We start from the raw sequence: 25,593 nt of genomic DNA, 5'->3' as shown, positions 1-25,593 counted from the left end.
GGCGCGCCATACGAACGACGACGGGTCGCGCACTACGAGTAGGGCGCTGGTCGGCTCCGAAACCCCGAAGAAGAAGAAGAACAGAATAAGAAAGAAGACGAAGAACAAGCCGAACAAGAAGCGGCGAGGAGGAAGAAAAGTGGTAGCAAAATTATATTACGACGATTATATTTTTGTTTGAAAGAAATTAAACGACTGTAACAGCCGACGCATCGAGGCTGTAAGAGGCTGCTTTTAGGCGAGAAAAGACCGAGGAAGAAACGAATCTCTCGGCTCCATACGGGGACAAATTATCTTGGTGAAAATAGCGAGTGAATCTAGCGAACAGGATGTCTTCAGCGGTCGCTAAAGCTTCCAAGTACACGTACCGCTCCACCGGCGGTGGTACTGCCGATGTCAGCATCGAATACAGCGCCGACCTGAGCACTCTCTCCAGACTGGAGGTAAGTTCCACAGAAACGAATGCTATTTTACTCGTTTTTCTTAAAAGGTATCTTGATATAAGATAGTCACGTTTAAGAGCACAACGATGCTCCGTTTTTCTTCGTTGCTTTTCGATGGCCATAAATAATTATTTAAACTATTATTCGTTTAGATACTGTTCTATATATATTAAATATGACCTTTTTTTAATTCGACTTTTTTAATCTTAATTTCATCTCTTTACTTTTGATATAATAGATCGTTAATAAAGATTAGTCTCTGAAAAACTGGTTAGTTACCATGTTGTAGAAGTATCGCTTACAACTAGTTACTAAGAATAGGAAGGGAACGGGAGGATCGCTGAAACGTACGAACAAAACTATTAATGTTCCATCCACGTAATAGCTAAGGTATTTCACTGGTAATAGTCGAAAGTATCTTTCGCGAAATATAATGTATGATAGGACGTCTTACGTACCTCTCGTTAGGTCTAAATTCGTTGATCCGAAGAATCCAAGGTTTTAGCGAACCTAGAATGTTCATCCAAGTCTGCCCGATGATGCAACACGAAGAGAGCGAGACAGAAGAACGAGAAGAGGATCGAAACACCGGGGTTCTCGGAGGAAGTCCTTCGATTTATGTTTCCTTGAACGACGCGACGAAAGAACAAGAAGGACAAATCACGTAGAGGAAGTGATCGCTGGTGAAAAGGTGAAATGTCGAGCAGTGACCGATTTCGGGGACAGTGAGACGCGAGAAAGTTCAGTGACCATAAGGGATATTAGTGCCAACCCTGACGAGGAACGAAAGTGTCGTAGACGGTTCTGTAGCTATCAAATTGCTCGTGTACGAAAATAGTCGTAAATATCGGTCCTAAATGACGATCGTGCCACGAAGGAGTGACATCTTCGAATGATCCACAAAACGTTCTCATCGAGAACATTGATCAATGTATCCCATCCGGATCTTCTTGTGGCTCGTCTTCGGCTACCCTGATTATGCCAATCTCGTGGCTTCAACGAAAAAACTCAACGAAGGAGGAAAACTCGAAGAACAGAACCAGGAAACGTGTATTCGTCTATAGACTCAAGTAAGATTGTTCATTTTTTTTTTTTTTTTTTCTTATTTCTTTCAACTCGAGAAGAACCGTTTGCCATTGATCTCGTTATGGAACACGTACAGACGAGTGCACGTTCCTTGGTTCCTCGGTTGAGAAACGACCCCGATGAACGGTCGCTGAAAACGAAGATCCTCCTGTTCCTACCGCGAGTCAGCCCGTTTCAGAGGCTGTCCGTCTTTCTGAAATACCTTCCGAGCCTCCGTCTGTTGGATATTCTCGTCGGCCGATTACGTAAAGCATCGACCCTCTGTAACGTGGTCCGTGATACGCTCTAATCCTTTTTGCCTCTCGTTTCAGGACAAAATCCGCCTGCTGCAGGATGACCTGGAGTCTGAGAGAGAGCTGCGTCAGAGGGTGAGTTTCCTTTCGATCGATCCTCTTGCAACAGTTTTCCTCTGTGAATTCTTATCTTCTAGCGGAGATCGATTGATCGTTTGACGTCGAACCGTTTCTTCTAGTGAAACGTGTGATTTCCTTGCTTCGAATTATAGTAGAATACTATTTATTATATTTGTATCTTTCTTTATTTTTTAATAGCGGGGAGTGATTACTATCTTTCTTTGCCTTTTTCTTATTCCGATAGTGAAGAATAATTCCTGCATGCAAAAAGTAACTCGTATTTTTTTCACGCGAGTAAATAATTACCGCGGTTAGTTTACAGAACACAGAAAACATTTTGATCAAGACGTTCTCCGTTTTCTTTAATATCGAGATATCGAAAGGAATTCGAGTTAAGCACACGTCGAGATTCTATAGATAAAAATACTAAAACGGCCAGAAGTAAACGTCAATTCTGAGACTTTATGTAATCCGGGTATTGTGAATTTTGAAACTGATACAAAAAAAGCGGGGCTGGCCTGCTCTCCATCATAGAGTGGGGAGCAGTAGGTCGAAATGTCCAGCTCTCGAGTCGCAGCTATTTTTGGGGATGCGCGCCTCTTCAGCGTACGAACTCGCATTCCTCTCTCGTGTTCGGCCAACAAGTATCTACGTCTACCTGTTTAAAAAGACAGAACCAAGAAAACCTGATACTTTTATCGGAAATTTACTTCGTACGAAAGAAGCTAAAAGACGATACTAAGAAAACTTGAAATTTGTTCGAATCATAAAATATCATTCGTCGATTAATCATCGAATAATTTTGTCTTTCAACGTGACACAAAATATATAAATATAGTTTTCAAATTAATTATAGATAATAAATTTCTTTATTTGCGTATCAAAATTTGGAAGATTCTAAAAATATTTAGAACGTAAACTTTTGATACATTTTAGAGTAGTAGAGTTTAATATTCTAGAAACAATGATAGTCTCTGTTTAAATAGAGCGTTAAATTGGAAGATTCTTTGCGTTTCATTGTGCGATCAAACTTCAAGGAAATCAGATTCGTAATGCTATTTGTAATACGTGACTTGAACCGGTGCCAGCGACATTTTCCCTGCTTCGAAACCGTAAAAACTTGGAAATTATGATCGTATTTAACACGTATCATCCGATGAAGTGTCCGGTTAATTATTCTCGTGGAGAATAAACAGTCCACGTTGCTTGGATCGCGTTTCTTATTACATAATGTTGCGACTTCTTGTTACTTTCATTACGATTATCGTTTGAATCGATTTCCTGATATTTAAATATCCATACACGCGTAGTTAACTATACAAGTATCCTGATACGAGGATATAAAGTCTTCTATACATTTAAACTACCAAATAATAGATTTTTGAATAATACATTTTTTATCAAAAAGTTCATATTAAATTTCACCACTTCGTATAGTTACAAATTTAATTATTTATCCTCGAACAATCAAAAATTTGTCCAACTTTAAATTCCATCGAGTTGGATTTTTCTACTGGAAACTATTTTTCCGCTCGATAAATGATCGATAAATCTTCTATTATCAGAGACAAGGTTAAAGAGTCATGGTTAAAATAAGTTCTATATTTTCCTTTAATATTTTCCTACACGTTCCTTCGGGACAACAAGTCGCATTTTAACAATAAGTAATATCAGCATTCAAGAACCATGGTGAACGTTAATGGTTTCTAGAGAACTAACAGTTATGGTGGTGTCGCGCGACTCTCTTTTCTCGATAAACGCCTCGTTTGTAATATGAATAAAGCTCCCGATATAGAGGCAGTCCGTACGAAATTAGATCGTTCTATTCGCGGTCCAAAGAAACCTGACGTCAAGCTTGCACCGAGCTGTTCACATCGTTTCTCGAGGCCTCTTTCCAAAACAATGCCGCGCGTCTCGATTACACTCGACGTGTATCAACAAGAATGCCATCTCGATGAATTCATACTCGACGTATAGAAGTTAGGAACGATTCGAATTCCTTATATCAGTGGTACGTTTCTTGACGCGTTATGGAATGTTTTACGAGGTTTCTTATGTTTATTATCAGGGAAATGGAACGATCGATCCTTGATCCTTTTTCAAGTGGTAGAGATGTTTGATGTTTGAATCGAGTGGTGCAAGAATTCGTAAATGGAATATTTCAATACGCGAAGAGTTATTTTTAAATATTAAACGAGTCAAGGAATTGCAGAAATTGAAAATTTTCATTCTGTGCTTTCTATAGCTTCGGAGATTTTCAAAATTCACGATACGATTATTGAGTCGATAATGATAAGCATGTCCCGATAAAAAATGTTAGTTTCACAAAGTTTTAGCTACGTTATAAACGTTTGTTTTATATTTTATTTAAATTGAATTTAAAGTGTAATAGTAGAAAGATCGTCTATTGGCACAGAGGATTACGACCACAAAAAGGAAAGCAAAATAACAAAAATAAGTGGAAAAAATTCAAGCTTTTGTTTCTCATTATACAGAAACTAATTAAATGTTAATGCTTAGTTGACTCCTAAAATAATTAAAAACAATTAAAATCTCTATAATATTCATTTATTTATCACTATGTCTCTTAACTGATAGATTTTAATCTTTTCTATTTAATCTGCAGATTGAACGCGAGCGCGCTGATTTGAGCGTGCAAGTCATCCAGCTGTCCGAACGTCTCGAAGAGGCAGAGGGTGGCGCCGAATCTCAAGTAAGTCTCGGAACGAATCGTTCCAACGAAACACGTAATATAATCGTGTAATTCTTAGATTTACAGATTTTATTCGATTAAATTTCATTAATAACGCAATATTAACGATCTCTATTACAATTAAACAGTTCGAGATTAACAAAAAGAGGGACACGGAACTGGCCAAGCTGCGCAAACTACTCGAAGATGTTCATCTCGAGAGCGAGGAAACCGCGCATCTTCTGCGCAAGAAACACCAGGAAGTTGTTGTCGACTTCCAAGATCAAATCGATCAACTTTCGAAAGCACGCGCCAGGTCAGCAAATTAATCAAAATTATAATCCTTCAAAAATATTTATTTTTATATATCTAAACACAACAGGTTAGTCGAAAGTTTAGTCGAAAGTATGATATTCTCTATATTTGTTCTTCGGTATATTAATACGTACCTTCTTCTTCGTATCGTCGCACCTACCAAAGCAATTAGTCTGATACATTCGTCAAACGATACTAAAAACAGTTACATAACCATTTACTCAATTACCTTTGGTATATCTTCGTTCTATTTTCAGTACGGCATCATATCGAACACACAAACATGACCAGATACTATACAAATTATACCTGACACTTCTAAAATAATCCAAAGTTAACCAAAAATATACTTCGCCGTGTATTTCTAGTAATTCGTTCTCCACAATTCCAAGCTACATCGCTGCTGCGTAAAAGCGTATTTTCGATAACTCTAATATCTAAAACTTCGATAATTTCAAATATCCGATAAAAATTTGATTCCCAAGCTTTAGTTAACATCAGATCGCAGATACTCGACCGAACTAGGCATTATTCGACCAGATACGTTTCATATAAACGCTTCGAGAGTACGCGTTACCTTCTGCTAAAACGAATCCACTGAAAACGATATTAAATCCGAGCAACGAAACGAAACGCGATAACATTCTGTCCGAGGGAGTCGAAACAGGCGTCGAATCTCGATAGGGTGTAAGGTACGCTGGAATAGGAACACCAATAAACCGTGGTTAATTATATACACCTGTGAAAATAAAATCGCGGCCTCGCGATCCCGTTCTTTGAGGTCAAAGCGCGCGAACGCTGTGCAAAGCGTCAATAAACAGTTCACCGGAAGTTCGAAGATTCGTCGAAACCCAGTTTCGTTGCTCGTGTATTATCGAACTGATAGAGAAACACAGAAGAAGAAGGGAAAGACGATGGATTAAAATGTGGAAAGAAACGAAATGGAAAACAAGGATGAATCACTGTTGGATCGTTAATTATAGCAAGTATCGCGCGGAACGAAAGCGTATTCGAAAATTGCGGGAATTATGCTCGACGATACTGGCCTCTGGCCAAACAACGAAGTTACTCGCACCTGAAATACGCGTAGACTCGTTCCCCCAGCACTTCTAAACATAACCAACTTTTCGACGTCCCGGCGCCCCAATGCGCGATATCGCTCGTTACAAGGACGCCTCCGTTTCGAGAATTTATCGAGCTGTCATCTAGACGTTGTCTATTATTTCGCGTGTCTGCTGTCTGTGGTCTCTATCGAGTCTCAGGAAGCTTAGTAATAGAAACTTTTTTAAACCCCTTCTCTTTGGTCGCCAATGTTTGACTAAGGTCTTACAGTGTACGGCGGAGGATTGTTATTATTGCGTAATATATAGTTGTAATTTTTTTCAAGTTAGAGTTGGGAGCATGTTTCAACGATTAGAGTGACGATTAGGTAAAAGTTTTGTAGGAGAGATCGTAATTAAAATTCATATCAATTTTGAGTATACTAAATGTGTAACATATTCGGCACAAGTTTGATATGGACAAAGATCCGACTTTATTGCAAAGACCAACGCTTCATTGGGGTTTTATCAAATCGGATATATTGCGTAACGTGGAATAAACGCCATTGATTTCTTGAATGATACTGACACTATGTATGCGTTTAGTTTCTATTTAATTCAATCACGATTCAAGAAGATAAGATGAACATTATTGAGTATATAGAATACTTTCACAGTAACATATTAACGACGATATAATCTTGGCTCGCGATAATATATTGTTTGTAAAAGATGAATGAGAAATGATTATCTCTTCCTGATCTCGCTTTATTAGTAAATTAGTGTCCGAGGAAGTTCATCTATTCTCGTTTCACAATGCTAAAAATAAACCAATCACCGCTTCATATAAATTTCAATATACATGTTTACGTTTACTTCTAATCAAACTATTTTCCAACACAAATTTGTATTTAGAAACGTATTACTTATTTGTCTGGAGAATATGAAACTTTGGTGTCTAATTCATGTTATTTAAATCTGACATTTCCACTCTGATCGTGCAATTTTCTTCTACAATTCATTGATTTCCACATACTTCACGAATACAAAAAAAAAAAAGCACAACTCAGAGCTTAGAACGTAAACGATTCTTTTCCTCGAGTTTAGTCGACGAAACCGCTTCCTTGTCGCACTTTTTGAAGTTAAAAAATCACGTTCCGTGGCGTGAAATATCAGGAAGCTTCTTTCGAACGTATTTCTGTAGCATCAGCGCGCACAAGTGGAATGGTTGATCAAGAATGCGGCCTGAAATTAGAGCCCAACTGGGATTCCGTTCTAAATGTACCCTCCAGCGAAAGCAATTACGACATTTATACATCAACGGTATCGCGACGAAGCAACAGCTAATTGCCTCTTAATATTTCAACCAGCGAAATAGAACAGCCCAGTCGCCATTAACGACGCTGGAAAATAATAAATGAAGACTAGTTACGACGTTATAAACGTAAAATGGCCGTTTCATCGACTTCCGTGACTTTTCAGGAAGATGCAAATTCCACCTCGGTTCCTTTTCCTTTTACGATCTTCTTTCAATTACCTTCGTAGAAGAGAGAAAAAGAAAAAAATAACGATAAAGGGAAACACGAGGTATTTAGAGTATTTGCACAGCGTTACAAAAAGTTTCCACCTGTTGGTACAAGAAGGGCGTTTAAAATGCCTTTTAAAATAGCCCTGTCCCATCTTTCAAGCTGCTTTCGCCGCTCTCTTTATTACACAGCTTCCATTATCTTCTTGTTATTCGCTTGTTCTGCCCTTTTCTCTTCAATCTTATTCTTTTTCCTCGTTTTCTCTTTCCTAGATTGCATACACGTTCTATCTTTTTCAATTTGATAAACTCTTTCCGTTCGTGATTCTCGTTTACCTATCCTATAAACCCTTCCCCTGCTAGTTTTATTACTTCGATTGCAATCTTTTCCTTACACACGCGCGGTCTTGTTTCTTCTTTCTTCGTATTTGTACACTCCCTCCGCCGTTCTCTGAAAACGTATAACCTCGTTTCCGAACGAATTCCTTGGCCTCCAACTCTTTTCCGATCCCAGAATCGAAACTGCAACTTTAATTCTCTTGTCGTCGTTTCGGTATCTTGTCATTATCTTCATCGTCTCGTCGTTGTATTGTCATTCTGCAACTTCTAACCCTTTTCAAGGCGTTTACGCAAATTCGCATACTTTCCTAAACATTACCGAAGAAACAGAACCTAAACAAATACTTATTCATCGTTATAGATTAATTTTGTATCTATAAGGAATATATCGAAATAAACTAAAGCAATTTATCTTGCAACATTCGAATACGATTTTTATCACGGCAAAGTTAATTACCATAAGTCGAATCAAGATATTTTCTCACGCTGCATTAGAATAGTTAAAGTTAGAGTAAAAGTAAAAAATTGAAATAGTTCACTCGTATATATTTCCGTGTATTATAGACGTTCTCCATATTTTTTTATACGTCCCATAAATGCATAAACACTCGTCAGTTTATTTATTCGTTTCCTTCTCGTTCTTCGCCACTGCCTCCACCATTTGCCCTGACTTTCGCAACTTTCCCCTTTACGACTTTCTATCCCTCCGTCCCTCTCTGTCCCTTTTTCTCGCTCTCTAGCTCTTGCTACATCCCTTCCTCCTGCTCTTACGTTTTTATTCTACTGATTCCCCCCGCGAGACGCTTTGCTCGCACGGCCGCTACTCGGCTTATGACTATTTTTAACCGTGCGAGTCGCGCGGCAATCCACAACCCTGTGTTGCCGCGCCATATTAGTACAGGCGACCGGCCCGGATCCCCACTATCCTCGGAATCGGCCGACACCTTACACCCTCTGTGTGTTACGTGTAGGTGGACCACCGATATCGTCGCTAGCCGATCCTCCCTATCTCTTCCTCTGTCTCTGTATTTTATTTCCATCTTGTTCGCACAGATTTGTCAACATACATGCGAAGGAGGATGCGCAGGAACAAGATACTTTTTCTATTTAAAAGATTAAAGAGGATTAAAGGAGAAGATTCGATCGAGGTGATTTGATCGCATTATCGATCACAAATTGAACATTTGAGTGGACCGTAATATTCGATTACGGTTGCAACTGTACATCGTTCATGATGGTTTATTCTTTCGTTGAAGTAAAGTAAACGTAAAAGTTTCGCTTGATCTCGGGTTAAGAAGTTCGTTATGTAAAGGAAAACGATACGAAGTATTTATTGAGAATTTAGAGAAAGTTTACAAATGTGGAGGACAGTGAAAATGGTATGCGAATTCATCGATCGGTACTTTAAATGATAGAAACGATCTTCGAATATTTCGTGTACCATAAGTCGTGATTCTATTTATAAACGCTAACGTCAGTTTTCTATCGTTTTGTTTCGAGGAAAGGTCATTCGACGACAAGTATTCATCGTAAGTGTAATTGTAGAATGAAAAAATATTTTATTCGTTTCTTAGGAATATGAGTGGAAAACGTTTTACGCGCGCAGAAGAAAGAAATTGCTTATTTATTGATTTTCTTATTAGTTTTCTTAGGGGTTTAAGAAAGTCTCTTTCTCGTCTTTCTAAGATTAATGGTAATCAATGGAGAGTTTAGATGTCAGTTTCGAGCTCGAAATAACCAACGGCTGATGATTTAGATAAATGGACGAAATATACATCTTAGGTCGGGTCCGTTCAATGAAGTATTTTTGTAAGATGTTGTTCTTGGACATTGTTTAAAGAGAAAGGTTCCAGCTGTTGCTTTTGTTGGCACTGTTGTTAGGCGTATGGCGATTAACGATCACACCTTGTGGAATTTCGTTGGATTCCTCGTGATTTGAAATGATTTATATAAATGTAAGAATAGCGTAAAAAGTTTGAGGGAAACAGGTGAGAAAGCGATCGTTGACGAAAGATGTAGTGATATAAAATGTAATATGTAGAAATATAATATAAACATTCTATTGGAAGATATAAAGAACGCTGTTCGAAGAAATAAAAGATTAAATTCCGGCAAAAATTTGTCTGCGTCTGACAGAATTCCACTAATACATTATTGGCAATATTTGCAGAGCTGACAAGGAAAAATCGAAATTCCAACAAGAGGTATACGAACTCCTCGCCCAGCTGGACAATGTCACGAAAGAGAAATTGATGTCAATAAAAACTGTGGAGAAACTCGAAGTGCATGTAGCCGAGCTTAACGTGAAAATTGAAGAATTGAATCGTACCGTCATCGACATCACCAACCACAAAACCAGGATCTCACAGGAAAATATCGAATTGACGAAGGAAGTGCAGGACTTGAAGGTAAATAATTATGAAATTAATTGAAATTCATACTTGATACAAACGCATCAGTTTTGCATCAATAAAGAGAAAAGAAGTTCTCCTAACTTCTGGGAAATGGTCCTAACGATTTAAAATTATCTGCGACACTATCGATAACGCGATCAGTGTCGTATCTCTAGCTCGTCCTTGGTATTACGCTTTTCTAATGATTTTATAATAATTTGTTTTATCATAGGTTAACATCGAGAACGCTGTTTACCTGAAGACTCAGCTGGCGGGTCAGCTCGAAGATGCTCGTCGTCGTCTCGAGGATGAGGATCGTCGTCGTTCATTGGTCGAGGCCTCCTTACATCAGGTATATATTCTTTTAATTCTCTGGAAAATTATATATATATATATATATAAACGTGACACATTTAAATTACATTTAAGTTGTATTTTATTTATGTAATAAAATTGTCGACAGGTTGAATCGGAATTGGAATCCGTTCGCATTCAATTGGAAGAGGAATCGGAAGCTCGTTTGGACATTGAACGTCAATTGGTCAAAGCAAACGGTGAAGTGCAAGTTTGGAGATCGAAGTATGAAACCGAAGCTAACGCTCGTGCCGAAGAGGTAACTAAAAAGAACAACTCGAAACTTTAGAAGCAAAAGCAATCGTTGCTTCGAAGCGCATAAATATATATAGACAGAGTTTCTGTTAGTTTGGACCTTTGGAGTAAAAGATCGACTGAATTTTATAGGTAGAGGAACTACGTCGTAAATACGGAGCTCGCATTCAGGAACAGGAAGAGCAGATTGAAACTCTGCTCGTCAAGATCAACAACCTCGAGAAGCAGAAATCCCGCCTCCAATCTGAAGTAGAAGTGCTGATCATCGACTTGGAAAAGGTACAGTTCCGAAACTTCTACTATCCTATGCCACTTTTTCACACGTAAATCATCTTCTAAATTATATTATTTTCTTTTTTCAATACAATTGTCGAATACGATCGATAACTCCACGATTTCGTTTAGAATAGTTTTTCACGGAACAAAATGTATAAATAAAGCATTGTTGTAGGACAAACATTGAGTTAGGTGAAAATATTCGTAAAAGGTTGAATACATTTTAATCTGTTTAATTATCTGTTTGCCAACTGTGGAAAAGTACGATTGATTCGAAAAAAAGTTCACAATTTGCAAATTGTACGTAACATGATATTCCAATTTCAAGAATCAGCATTTTATTTATTTATGAATTTATCAATTTTTAAGGCCAATGGAACTGCTCGCGAACTGCAGAAACGCGTGGAACACTTGGAGAAGATCAATATCGAACTCAAGGCTCGCTTGGATGAAAGCGTGGCAATGTATGAACAAAGCCAACGTGATCTCCGCAACAAACAACAAGAACTCCAGCGCACCAACGCCGAACTCGACAAGACTCGCGAGCTGAAAGACCAACTGGCTCGTGAGAACAAGAAATTGGGAGGTGAGCAATTTCATAAGACTCGATCGATCGACATTTTTTCATTTTCTATTCTCTATTTTATATTTATCTGACATTTATATTATCACACGTCCGTAAATCATCAAGCATTTAATAAGATTAAAATAGGGATAAGTGAAAGCTGAGAATACAAAATATCGATGGCATCAGATAGCATTAACTATTTGTATTATACGGAAAAATAGACTGTACTCGGTTTCAAAGATTTTATTGTAAATCTAGTATAACGCGTATTATATTTAAAATTAAATACAGTAAATGTCTGATGACTTACAGTAGCGGATAAAAGAAAGTTTAAACGCTGAACATACGAAAGAATAGCGTAATTTGACAAAAATAATAAATAAATGTAATATGCATAAATCTCAAAATAGATTGTATAATCAAAAAGGAGAAGAATACAGCAAAGTTAAAAAATTGTTAATATTTATACAAATACTCTGTTTAAAGTATCTTTTACCCGCCATTGCGTATCAAATAAATGAAAAGAACGTGTGTGTAGTTAATTTCTTATCTTTAAAAAAGTAAATAAAATATCATAAACGACGTATAGAAATAATTTTATATCGATTACTGCGTTATTATTTTAGATGACTTGAACGATGCCAAGAACCAGCTGTCTGATATGAACCGCAGACTTCACGAACTGGAACTGGAACTCCGTCGGTTGGAGAACGAGCGTGAGGAACTCGCTGCCGCCTACAAAGAAGCCGAAGCAGTAAGTGGAATTTATTTATTTATATCAGTGTTTTTAAATTTCTAAATTTTTTTATAATATACATTATCCTTATAATCGATCGATTTGTAGTAGCAACACTTAAATTTGATTAGTGGGAAATTAATGATTAGAACCATCACTTATTATCTTACAGCCGAATTTTTTTCAGTATATAAATTTTCTCAGTATACGATATATTACCATTTTGAAATTAAGTTAATCATAATTTCTCTATTAATTTAAAAGAAAATTATACGACCTGACATAATTTCACAAAATAGTAGTGGAATGATAATCAGAAATATCATTTACTCGTATTATCTTCTAGAAATCATTTGGCTATAGTGTGGGAAATTGAAAAGTTCGAAAGATAGAATTGTTTGTAAAAGAAAATTGATCGCAGGGACGCAAGATCGAAGAACAGCGCGCTCAAAGACTGTCCGCTGAGTTGACCCAACTTCGTCACGATTACGAACGCCGCCTGACTGAGAAGGATGAAGAAATCGAAATCATCCGGTAAGTAATTAAATTGCGTTTGTTGTGCTTTTCCTTAAATTCTCCATTCAAATTTCATTATAATTTGCGATATTAATAATTTACGATTTTTTTTTTTTTTTGGTACTAACACCGATGTTTAATTCTACGATGTTACCATTGCAAATGCATAGCGAATATAGTTTCCAGGTGACATATTTAATACGATGTAATGATCTCTCCGTTTATCTCCGTTTATCTCTTCTTTGAAAATATTGAACCGTGGTATTATGAGACTTATTTCCGTTTTCGTGTTACATACATGCGATGATAGACGATATACGTCCTTTTTCTTTTTTATTAGAAGAGCAATCGATTCGTGTGAAACATTCGTAATTCTAAAATAGCGAAGGTTAAACCAGGATTTAAATGAGAAGTAGCCAGAAAAGAGTTATTTCTATTCAATGAAATCATATTTTTTGAAGTCGATAAATCAATATTTTATGACATTTTTGACAAAGTACGCAGTTCTAAAAGTATCTCTGGGTCATATCCACAGCCGGTGATTAAATATAAAGTTAGAAAACATATGCGTTATTTATAGTAGTAAAATGGTAATTCTAGAAAATCAATGATAAATTTAATAATTTTTAATATTTAAAAGAATTCGATACTTCAACCAGAGATCAAATTTCCAGTAGTAACGAAAATTTCATTTTCCAAATATTATACTATTTGTTATCCTCTAAAGTTGTATGATCTATGTCACACTTACACACGACTATTATTTAACATGCATACAAGTTACGTAAGTGTTACAGAAAATCTATAAGCCAGTATTACTTTCAAAACACTTTGCGAACGAATGTAGATCTGAAAAGTATCTATACGGGTATGCGAATTTTTAACTTAGCCTTGATGCAGTTGGCTTTATTTCCGATATAACTAACCAATGATATCCACCTATTAATAAAGATACGGTTAATTCTGTCATCGATCAGCCGCATCGATTAATCATCCGAGGTATTTTTGTATCGATCGAAAACACTCAAGTGAATATCCTGTTGTGATCCAGTTACTTGTTTAAACGAAAATGGAAATTCAATCAGCGTGGATTGACAAACGGGATTCGTCATCGAACGATGATCAAACACGACAACTTTGTTTCTGCTTGGCTCCAATCTCATCGGTACCGAAATGCCAAATGCCCGATACACGCGTATATTGATTATGTCATTGTGAATGGGGTTTGTAAGAACCACGTGCTACGAAAAAAGAAACGATATATTTCTTTGCCTGAAGAGGAAAACGGAACCTGATAAAAGGTATTAATAAAAATAAAAACATTTAGGTGCAACGAATACAAAATACAATAAATGTAAATCATTTAGAAAGAAGATACATACGATACTACAACATGTTATGTTGTATACTGTACATATTCTATTTTTCTATTCCGAAAAATATTTTTTCAAAAGTGCTTAAAAGAATTACAACTACAAAGTGATAATTCATAGTCAAAGTTTGACTATGAACACGTCGAGAAGATACATATTTTTACATCTTCAAAGAAATAATACCGCTGTTACCGCGCTATAATTAGGCTCACAATTAAGAACATCGTTGAGGAAATAAACGCGACGTTACTTACATGAAAAATTGACAACAATATTACGAACCATTTTCAACGACATCTCAAAGAGTATCGTCGTTCTGTAATGACATAAAGATTATTTGGGGTCATTAATTGAGGATGATGCATAAAGAGTACGCAATCCTACTATTAATAAACGTCGTTCAACACCGATCAGTCACGATCTAATTATTAGCCGAGAGGTGCTGATTGGCCGTTCTCAATGTGGCAATCGTAAGGAAAAACTACAAAAGATAGCAGCGCGCTTGACCGGCCTAATTTTTCTCGACCGTTTCGTAGCAACTGTCACCTCCGATCGTTCGACAATGAAAAATCTGTGAGTAACAAAATCAGGGAATCTCCCATAAAAACAAAGTCCTGTATCTAACACATTTAACTCCACAAACACCGAAAGAAATACAATACGACAATCCTTTCTATTCAAGGTAGATGTTGGATGAAACATTAACAATACCCATACAAATACTCGAAAAAATAGATCCGCCAACTCGTCAAAGTGTACATTTCGAAGAAGCAGTTTGTCGGTGGTCGATATCTCCCAGTGAAGATCGATACTTGTGATATTATACATTGTAATAATAGCAAAGACAGAATTCGCAGAAGAAGAAATCCAAGCATAGATAAATCTCAAATATAGGTTTGCAGAATTTAGAATTAAAATTTTTATTCGATTGAAAGATTTAATCGGTAAACAAGACGATCGATACAGAAGTTTCAGCGAAGAGAGCAATACTTCCAAGAAGAAGAAAAACGAAGAATATATTAAGACACTTCCTATAAGAGCTTCGGAATCATATGATACTCTACTCGAGAGAAATAATTTATCAGAAATCGCCTTAGAACAAACTGAGGGAAATTTTGCTGCAGAGAAAACAGCTTCGGAAAGAAGAAGAGACGTCGATCGTCTTCCAAGAAATTCTCTTCGTACGAACTCCTCTGCCAATCAGAAGAAACTTTCAAACAACTCTTTAAGTAAATCGAAAAACTTGCGAAGAATCCTTTAAGGAGAAAACAATTTCCAAAGAACGCTTAAAGGGAGTCCTCGAGTGAATAAAAAAAGACCTACCTACCTAGAGAAACCGGAAAAACCGCGACAAACAAAAATGTCAAGCTACGTGCCGCCAATGCACGTGCCTTTGGAACCAAAATGGAAGCACTGGCCCACCTACATTTACGACAAGAACTACAATTACGGGATGAATTTCTATCAACCGATGCTGGATCACATCGATCGGCGAGCTCGATGTTCCTCGTTGCCACGCGATTATTGCGTTCGCAAAACAGAACCACCGGAATTACCCTGGTCAGATGGTAGAGCGTTATGGGAGAGCAAACCGATCGAAACATACTCGAGACACGAGCTGATCAGACGGGCGATCGACGCGGAGGACGAGGCCAGGGATCATCTGTCCCAATTCAAGGTACGAGACTAGATCGGAGAGCGAAAGTTAGGCCGACTCGAGCGTGGAAAAGCGGTCGATTCGCGCGGTTAGGCGCTTTCGCGACTGCTTGACCTTTTCGTTCGCTAAATTTGGCGTCACGGAAGGAACTGCACCAACGTAGACGGACTTTATACGACGCTGAATACTCGGCGAGGCTGTTGCCGTCTTTTAAACAGACCTCTGTCAATCGAACAGGCGTAGGAATGAATTCCTCTTGAGAGGAAAGTCATGGTCGTTGAAAATCGATTTGGTGACTTGGGTGGGGCTTGTATAATTCAAGCGAATGGGATTTCTTTGTTTGAGAATTGGCTTGGAAGTGATGGGCGTACGATGAGATTTAGTTTATGCTATGTTTTAAGTTTTTGGATTTTGACGTTTACTTCCGGCGGCCAGACGTACGTATAGATCGTTCCATAAGTAGTAAGATTTTTCTAAAAGTTGAAGTTAAACTGTGCAGTAACGCAGTACGTCGTAATAACAAGTTTTACAAAAGAGGAACAAGGAACTTGGAGTTAGAAAAAGCTAGAAGTGTTTATAAAAGATAAAGGAAAACGTAAGATTGATCGATAATGATCAATAGATAATCGATTATTTGCATCTAATATATGTACCGGAAAAACTGCATTGCTTGTGCGATTACTTAACGTTACAGAGTTAGTTATATAAGTACGTAATTTTTAAAAATTCCATAATCATAATTACATAATTTTTAAGAATCAGATACATTAGAATAATCTTGGAATATTTGATTCAGTGATAAATATCATAACGACTACAGAGACTAAGTTATATAATTTTTGCGATACGAATATCTATACGTACAATCCATTTTATTCAATATCTTTGAACACATTAAGACGTAATGTTTGACGTATTTTGGATTTCAAGACCGTGCAATATAGTGGAATGAAAGAGTTGGCAGTATCCTGTTCGACAAATAAGTTACTGTTTACGCTATTGTTTAGTTCTAAATGCACGAGTTAAATTTAAATAGATATTATTTATTTGTTTCTATAATATATGTTTCCGATAATATATATATACTGCCTATATAGTCAACGTTTTTATATAAATCATTTTTCAATGTTCTTCCGTTTTAAAATATATCTTCGACATTTCTGTTTATCCTTGAAATTTTATGCAGTAGAACGTGATACAGAGTCGAAAGGTAAAATCCTATCGTCACTGGAATAAAAATTTCGAAAGATAAACTGGAATATAAATCAACTGGATTAGAAACCGATCGTATTATTCTTGAAAATTCTAGTTTTAGAAAGTCTTCTATAATTCATTGTCAGCTCAATAACTCGAGCCTGTGACGCCCTATCGCCGCCCCACTGTCACCAAATCTTAATTTAACACGGTCAGAGCGAGTCATTGGCAAGAAATCTTCGGCGTAAAATGAAATCTATTATAGTTGCGCGATAGAAAGCGGGAATTCCTAAATTTCTTATTGTTATTAATACCGTGAAACCTCAGCCTCCGCCATTGCTCTTATATTTACAGATTCAGTGTAAGGAAATAGATATATATCGCGGAAGCGGTAACATCTGGCAGCCAGTTAGATCTTTCCGTAATTTACAATGGAAGCAATGAAACGAATCGAGACGCAACTCAGAAGGGTGCCAAGTCTCGCGGCGCGTACATTAAAAAATCCATCTCGCGTCCCGTGTGTCCCGGGGCCGGGAAGCTAGCAGCCTGCTCAGATTGGCAGTCGTTCTCGAGTCTCTAGAGAGAGTCGATCGAGAGTGTGCATCGGTCACTTTCGAATTCTGGACCGCTGCGGCTAAGTTTAGGCTCAGTCGAGACTACCCTCAGACCAGGGAACGATCGTAGGAAAGGGTCGCGTTTGTGAAAACCACGATTTCTACTCGCTTTCGCTCTTCGTCTCGACATCTTTTTCCGTTTTTCCTAATCATCGCGATTAATCGCGTCGATCGAACGCGACGATCAAAATCGACGATCAACCGCGAAGATCGTGGGGGTGATTTATGCGAGCACGGGTCTGACCTGGTGCTTTCGTCTTCTTAAAGATAGCGAATCGGTCCGACTTCAGTTTGTCGAAGACGGCGCAGGCCAGCCACGTGACTAGAGAAGTATTTCCACGAAAATTTGAAGAATTCAGGCTAAAACCGTTGCCCTTGCTGGTGGATAGTGCACGCACCAAAGCTGAAGCTAGACAGCTGGAACGTGAAATGGCCGACATCGATTTTCGATCGCTGAGAGACGTGCAACACATGTCCGAGGTACAGGACGCCCTCGATCATGGAAGAAGTCTGCGTGGTAAATCAGCTAGAGCGATCGAGTTCCATTTAACGGCGGAAGCTATGAAGAACTTGAACAAGAGTCAAGAATTGGCCGATATTAGAAAGTACCAGAGGGAGACTGCCTCCGCGAATTATTCGTGGGACTGCAGAGATCATCTGAAGTTAATGGAGGAGAGAACGAGGAATTTGCTCGACGAGGATAGATTGACCGCGCCGTTGAACAGCCTGAGCAGGGAGCTGAAAGGATACGAAGAGAAGTCGAGCAACTACTACCTGGACAAGAGGTATCGACACCCGACCAGACCGAGACGATTATACGGATGCCTGGGAATCAGGCCCGCTTGAAAGGATGGAAATTCTAGTAGATTAGTTTAACCGTGTGGGTAAGAGTAATGTGACACGGAACAATGAAGAGAATAAACGATAAATGAGAAGTAATTGCACTGTCGTTTGATTCTCAGAAGCTTGTAATTGTAGATTAGGCGAGTAACAACTTGTTGAAGAAGAAAATGTTTTGATTAGATGAATTTTTGTTTTACTTTTTTCTCTATTCGTTATACCTTTGCAGGTTTCATTGAAGTTTTGTTTGAAACATCGGCACATGCTTATAAGAAAAATTCACCTCTATGCAGGATAACAATCATCTCTTTTCATGAAATATTCATCATCAAATTTTTCATCAAATATTTTTTATTCACTACATTTAGATTCTTTGACTCCGATTTTTATTCAATTTTGGGATCTTTTAATTCGAATTTTATTTAGAGTAGCTACAAATTCGTAACTCTTTGACTTCGTTATCGGATGAAATAACCATCATCTTTTCTAGACGTCAAAGAAACACTGAAGTAAATTACGTGCATCTTCCTTGTTACATAAATACACTTTCCACTTGTGATATGGTAATGCCTCCGAAATCACTGCATCCGTTGCCAAACTAACTATGCATCAAAGCAGCCCAACTAACTCTGCATCGAAATAAATAAAGCACAAAGAATGGCCAACCAAAGTGTTTCAAAACATCCCGGTAATCTAACACTCTTTGCATTACTAAATACGTTACTGGTAAAATGTCAAACATTTCTAAACGTGTTAACCTTGGATATTCACCGATGATGCGGTTTTCCCGCAAACAATACCAACGAGAGAAAGACGTGGTATCTTCCGACGATCCAAAATTCTTGCTGTTGTCACCTGGAAACAATAATCTGGTTTGAAACCTTCTAAAACGATTGAAAGGGGTAATCGTATTGTTCATACGGAATGAAATAAATTAGCAAACAGACCAGTATCGAGATCGAGCAGCTGAATGCCCGCGTGGTTGAGGCGGAGACGAAGTTGAAGTCCGAGGTGCAGCGCGTGAAGAAGAAGATGCAGATCCAGATCACCGAACTGGAACTGTCTCTGGACGTTGCCAACAAGAACAACATCGACTTACAGAAGACCATCAAGAAGCAATCGCTCACTTTGACCGTAAGTAGAACCTAATAGAGTAAAAAGAAGTTTATGTTAATACGTTGTCTGATCATCTGGCATTTAACGAGTTAAATACGACGAGACAAATTGAAGTTAAAGAACAGATTTTTATCAATACAAAATGGTGATATTTAATTTTACTCTGCTATATTTGATTATTTAACCATTCTATTTAGGCGATTCAATGTTACGCGTATACTTTTAATGAAATCTTCTAATGCGTCTTTTTAATTTAGTTTTGGAGTTTTGCCAAAGAAATTAATTCCTAACACGAAATGTATCGATAAAATTAGTTCTGAGTCGATACATACGTGGAATTCTCACCCACCTGTAGTAATGACACCCTTACGAAAACTTGTGCGTTATATGAATGACAGGTTGCAGTTAAAGAAAGAACGACGCATATTTGGCAAAATACTGTGTATCATATTTTAAATGCTGTGTCATTATCTTGCAGGAACTCCAAGCCCACTACGACGAAGTTCAACGCCAATTACAGGTAACCCTAGACCAACTGGGTATCAGTCAACGACGCCTGCAATCGCTGACAGCTGAGCTAGAGGAAGTACGCGGCAATTACGAATCTGTAAGTAAATACTGTGAATAATTTATCATAAAAATGTAATATTTTTAGTAGAGATTTCGGGCTGTAGCGAATTAAAATTCTGATTGAATTTAGTTTCAAAGTCTCCAGGTATTCCTTTCACCAGGTAATGCATTCTGTTGTAAAGAAATTTTCCATGTTTTTATTATTATTTTGATTTTTTTATCTCTAAATTAAAGAATAAAACAAATTAAATTCAGATTAAATAGGCGAACCATGAAATGATATAATGGATGAACGAAACGGCAGGATTTTCCATTCGATAGCTTGAACGAGCTATTGATGTTAGGCAAGTTATAAATACATTAGACTAAACGGTAATGCTAAGACGTAACTTCAAATATACCAACCAGTTGCATAAAACTTTGATTCCTCTGCCACTAAATTGATTCGTCTATTCTTAAACTTTGTATACTGAAATTATTGAAAACGTCTTGACGGATTAATCGACATTTTTAATTTTCATAATATTAAGATCCAATATTTATGACAAAACAACGCAAGGAAAATTAATTTAATATAAAAGATCTTCTTAAAAAATGGAACAAACACAGTATCCATAAATCAGAAGAAAATTATTTGCATGTTCTGCTTAACGTTTCAATTACCAATACGAGTTATCATTTACTTAAAAAACCAAATCATGTAGTATCATTACTGTAAAATCCGCTTGTCTGCACTATGCCTATTCTTCTTTCGTCTCCACATGATAATAAATAACATAACTAACAATATTTTTAAAGGCCCTCCGTGCAAAGAGAACCGTCGAGCAGCAATACGAGGAGTCGGTTAGTCGCATCAACGAATTGACTACCATAAATGTGAACATCGCTTCATCGAAAGCGAAACTCGAGCAGGAACTGGCTACCCTGGCCGGAGACTACGAAGAAGTGACGAAGGAGCTGAGAGTGAGCGACGAGCGATACCAACGGGTACAGACCGAACTGAAGCACACCGTGGAGATCCTGCACGAGGAACAAGAACGTATCGTCAAGATCGAGGCCATCAAGAAGTCCCTTGAAATTGAAGTGAAGAACCTGTCCGTGAGATTGGAGGAAGTCGAGGCGAACGCTATCGTCGGTGGCAAGCGTATCATCAGCAAACTCGAGGCTAGGGTGAGTTTAAGATTCCTTTCATTTGATTTATACCTGTGGACGACATTGTTATTTTCAGACAGCAATAAAACTAAACTCATTAAAATATGTAACAGAAATGATAAATGACTATTCATCTTATGAAAAATGTTTGCATTCTTTTCTCCATAGGCTGCAAGAATCTAGTTTCAATTTTTTAAATTGAAGGTTACTCCAACTAAATTTGTAGATAATCTTCGATCTATTATTCTTAAAAAAAAAACCCCTTTTGATTGGTACCAAATATTTTTAGTAGCATTAATGAGAGATATTAATGTAAAGGCGACAAATTTTTGAAACTTTACCGCAGTCCTATCTACAAAATTCACCTATTTAATTACACTTATACTACAGAGAAACAGTTAAACATTTATAACATCCAATCCAATTTTTTATAAATTATTCCTCTACCTTGCCACACGAATGTTTCATTTCCACAAAGCAAATTCAACGTTCTTCGATTATTCTTCTGACAGATCCGCGACTTAGAGCTGGAACTTGACGAAGAGAAGCGCCGACATGCCGAGACTGTGAAGATTCTCCGCAAGAAGGAACGCAACATCAAGGAGGTGATGATTCAGGTAGAGGAGGACGCGAAGAACATTGCGTTGTTACAAGAATCGTTGGACAAGGCGAGCCAGAAAGTGAACATCTACAAGAGGCAACTGCAAGAACAGGAAGGCATGTCCCAGCAAAGCGTGACCAGGGTCCGCCGATTCCAAAGGGAATTGGAGGCTGCTGAAGATCGTGCCGATACCGCTGAGAGCAACTTGACTCTGATCCGCGCAAAACACCGCAGCTTCGTCACCACCTCCAGCGTGCCCGGTTCTCAGGTGTACCTCGTCCAGGAGACGAGGTCTGACCTGTAAAAACGCCATCGCCATCGACACCCCATCCTTTGCCACTTCGAACGCCACCTCGTCGTCTTTAGAAACGTACGTACTTGATGAATAAGTTATGTAAGTTTGGGCGAATGTGATCTAAAATAAAGATAAAAGATAATAAGATGAAACAATGGATCATTTCAACTACATTATTAGTTATATTTTAGAAATAATCAAATACACGATACACGATTGTTGATCGATTGTTATTTACCTTAATGTTCGTCTATGACTCCTATGATCATAATTTCAATTAGATCAATTAATTTTACACTATTTGGTTTTATTTTGTATTCTATATTTTACAAGATAAAAATCATGAAAAATTAAAAATAACTTACACAAAATTGCTTCATAATTCTTTGCTTCTTGATTACCTACCTGCAATCCAATAATACCAGTCGATGTTACCATCATCTTGCACCACGTATCTAAGTGTACAATTAAGGAAATATCGTGAGATTTCAAACGATCATCGGATAATTCAGTAAATTTATATTTTCGAGAATATACAGTTCCACGATTGTGTGACAGGTGTCACGAGCAAACGACGAAGAAAAGGAAGAGCCTCGATACGTCATCGTTAGTTGAAAGAGCCGAGAAGAGTTTCCAACGGGCCGTACCGCGAACATCGTAAGGAAGAAGCAACGAGGAAAAGAAACAGTATCGAAATATCGTGTCACCTTATTTAATTGCATTATGACAACGCCCAACGACCCGTCGCAAATTCAAAATACTTGGCCAACGAAACGCGGTACCCGTCGTAACGAACCAAATAAATGCAAAAACCGAAAAGGGATAAGCATTAATGAACAAGCAACGTGAAGGAAGCAACCATCTTAAAACGCATAACACCGTCGCTATTCGATTAAATGGATTAATCAACCCAAAAAATGAAAATATATACACATACATACATATTATACAATATTATACACGCAAAAAAATCAACAACGATTCGTTATATCTTCCTTGTATCCGTTATGTCAGCATCACGAAGCGTAAGGAGTGGAAATATTATAAATATATAAATAAATAAATAAGGAAAAAAGTAAAAGAAATTAAATGAAAAACGCGAGACGTAGATTTAACTTTTTCTTTTTCTCTCTCTCTCTCCTTACGCCTCTTTGATCGCGCGTGTCGCACTTGTATTTAAATGGATTAACTTTAATTCTACTTCTACTATTATATTATAGATAGGTATTATTGCCCATACACACAACTCTCACTGTACGACATACACGATAACCTGTGTCAAACAATAATTTAATAAATAAACTGAAACACGTACGTACGAAGCCGATGGAATACATTTCCTCCCATAGTTTGCAAGATAAAGATTAAACACTAATACCGATATATTCCTGTAACACATCCTATCGAAATGTATCGAGTTTTTTTTTGTAATTCTTCTTCTATTTCTTAATGTTACGATGATCCTTTAATCTACCCTTCTTTTTTAATACGTTTTATGCTGATAGAGAAAAGTTTAACCTTTCCGAAGCTAAATATCTTAGGAAGAAAAAATATTGTAAAATACCGTTCTAATATCGTGTTTATATTTTAATAATTATCGTAATATTTTATCACTGTAACTAACGAACCATAGAACTTTAACTACGAATGAAATTAATAAACTGTTGCTATATTTATAAAGAACACAAATTTTATTTATTACATTATAGCATGTGTGGTATGGAATTCTCAACTTTAATTACTAAAGTATAAGATACGTATTCTGTCCTATTATCATGCCCTTATTAATATTAGCCTATGGACGTTCGTGCCATATAATATTCATATTTTTTATTTTTACAACTTTTGCAAATATCGATATTGAGAAAATCCCGATTTTATTCAAATTATACCAATTAATCTTATCGATATAAAATGTTAATCACATCGAAGACGCGATATGCAAGAAGGCGTTATCCTGGTCTAATAAATGAGCCACATAAATTCGCTAACAAAAAATGTGATTGGGTAATCGGAGGAATAAAAATGTATGCAATTCACCATTAGATCCGAGAGATATTGTTATTAACGCTATCCTTTACTCGGAGGAAGTTATCATGGCATCGAACCCCATAGTGATGTGTCAGTGCGAAATCTATAACAAAAAACATAGATTTCTATTAAATTTACACCTTTAATGATAACGATTGTACAACTACATAAAAATAAAAATATCGCTAACCCAAACCTAACACTAAATAAAGATATCATATTCAAGCGATTATCATATCGTCACCTAATCTTCTCCGATTAACAGGTTAATTAAGAATAATAAATAAATAACGAGTTGATATAATTTCACTTTGTGTCCAAAGCTTTTCTCTTCTGTACTCCTTTGCGAACCATGATATAAGGCGAGTTATAATACACAATATGTACTCAAGATTAGAAATCATAAAAAGATAGTCACTAACGAAGTTCTTAACCAGTTATATTAATTAAAATATACATTAAAATTATAATTTTTTTTTTGGAATATATAAAAACGAGTAAGAATCCTTAGCATAATATAACATAATATTCCAACAACCGTGTTACAGTTTGGATTATGCGTCGATTTGTAGCGTCTATGGTAATGAATAGGATTGGCTGTGGATGTAATCACAAAACACATTATTTTTCACAGCAATATCATTAAAAAGAATCAATTCGTTGAGTATCATTTACAAACAAATACAAATCGATATAACTTTCAGATGCCCAGATAGAGAATTTTTCTGTTTTACATTTAGTTTTCCACAACGCGAATATTCCTGCACAAGATACTAAATATATGGCTTACATATGCAAATTTATATTTTCAAAGACAAATTTGATACACGAATATTGCTCCGTGTATGTATTTACTTCCCTTTGTGTCTGTATAGTAGTATGCACGTGCCAATGCATAATACAATCAATAATCACCATCCAGGCATCTAAGAACGCAAGAACTAACTGTTTTCTAATAAACGCGTCTTCCTACATATTATGTGTATCATTTATTGATTCGCACCTGCATATAAGATAATATTGCACCACTAAGACTATGATTGCGTAGTTACGTTCAAAGAAAAGTAATAACTATCTGGCTCCCAAGAACCTGGACATATCTTCCTAGTGTGTGAATTGAAACGTGTCTAGTCGAATTCATTAGATGTAGGGGTTCGTTGAAATTATGTCGAAAAAAATAGCACCGGAAGATGCAATCCACTTTACCCGGCTCAGTGTACCTTTAAGCTTTTGTTAGCCATCTGCTAACAATAGCGGCT

General features: G+C 37.0%; 2 protein-coding genes and 2 long non-coding RNA genes across 7 annotated transcripts; 3 read left to right on the top strand and 1 right to left on the bottom strand.

Moving 5' to 3' along the window:
- On the top strand, positions 1-23,617 carry LOC139998263 (paramyosin, long form). Of its 3 annotated transcripts, none has more exons than XM_072022701.1 (17): positions 3-142; positions 226-443; positions 1,841-1,897; positions 4,509-4,595; positions 4,724-4,890; positions 9,964-10,201; positions 10,419-10,538; positions 10,650-10,799; positions 10,928-11,074; positions 11,441-11,657; positions 12,266-12,393; positions 12,797-12,909; positions 19,508-19,703; positions 20,164-20,292; positions 21,054-21,425; positions 21,920-22,378; positions 22,862-23,617. In XM_072022701.1, the coding sequence occupies exons 2-16, from the start codon at positions 330-332 to the stop codon at positions 22,310-22,312; spliced, it is 2,628 nt and encodes an 875-aa protein (XP_071878802.1). In that variant the 5' UTR covers positions 3-142; positions 226-329; the 3' UTR covers positions 22,313-22,378; positions 22,862-23,617. The 3 variants fall into 3 exon arrangements, with proteins under 3 accessions (XP_071878794.1, XP_071878802.1, XP_071878811.1); XM_072022710.1 differs by having other exon boundaries at positions 11-139; positions 228-443; XM_072022693.1 differs by having other exon boundaries at positions 1-443.
- LOC139985599 (uncharacterized) lies at positions 450-1,834 on the top strand. Of its 2 annotated transcripts, XR_011799448.1 has the most exons (3): positions 450-833; positions 912-1,513; positions 1,606-1,834. It is a non-coding gene; the product is annotated as an uncharacterized lncRNA (long non-coding RNA). The 2 variants fall into 2 exon arrangements; XR_011799446.1 differs by lacking the exon at positions 1,606-1,834 and having other exon boundaries at positions 912-1,514.
- LOC139985482 (paramyosin, short form) lies at positions 14,446-18,757 on the top strand. The gene is made up of 3 exons (XM_071999951.1): positions 14,446-14,837; positions 14,947-15,942; positions 17,997-18,757. Exons 2-3 carry the CDS (start codon positions 15,625-15,627, stop codon positions 18,573-18,575), a joined length of 897 nt encoding a protein of 298 aa, XP_071856052.1. The 5' UTR covers positions 14,446-14,837; positions 14,947-15,624; the 3' UTR covers positions 18,576-18,757.
- LOC139985620 (uncharacterized) lies at positions 23,419-25,586 on the bottom strand. Its single transcript, XR_011799454.1, has 2 exons — positions 24,579-25,586; positions 23,419-24,459 (listed from the first exon to the last, which is right to left on the bottom strand). It is a non-coding gene; the product is annotated as an uncharacterized lncRNA (long non-coding RNA).
- Positions 25,587-25,593: the final 7 nt, after the last annotated feature.

The sequence above is a fragment of the Bombus fervidus genome, chromosome 1 (genome assembly GCF_041682495.2).
Source record: "Bombus fervidus isolate BK054 chromosome 1, iyBomFerv1, whole genome shotgun sequence".
Taxonomy (NCBI): Eukaryota; Metazoa; Arthropoda; class Insecta; order Hymenoptera; family Apidae; genus Bombus; species Bombus fervidus.
Note: the sequence above shows the minus strand (reverse complement) of the source record. Positions and strands in the feature narration are given on the sequence as shown.

Excerpts from the sequence above, each read along its gene's own strand:
- LOC139998263 (XM_072022693.1), top strand. The coding sequence starts at position 330 with ATGTCTTCAGCGGTCGCTAAAGCTTCCAAGTACACGTACCGCTCCACC. Across the intron at positions 444-1,840 it reads GCACTCTCTCCAGACTGGAG|GACAAAATCCGCCTGCTGCA; the intron begins GTAAGTTCCACA and ends CTCTCGTTTCAG. Across the intron at positions 12,394-12,796 it reads CCTACAAAGAAGCCGAAGCA|GGACGCAAGATCGAAGAACA; the intron begins GTAAGTGGAATT and ends AATTGATCGCAG.
- LOC139985482 (XM_071999951.1), top strand. The coding sequence starts at position 15,625 with ATGTCAAGCTACGTGCCGCCAATGCACGTGCCTTTGGAACCAAAATGG. Across the intron at positions 15,943-17,996 it reads ATCATCTGTCCCAATTCAAG|ATAGCGAATCGGTCCGACTT; the intron begins GTACGAGACTAG and ends GTCTTCTTAAAG.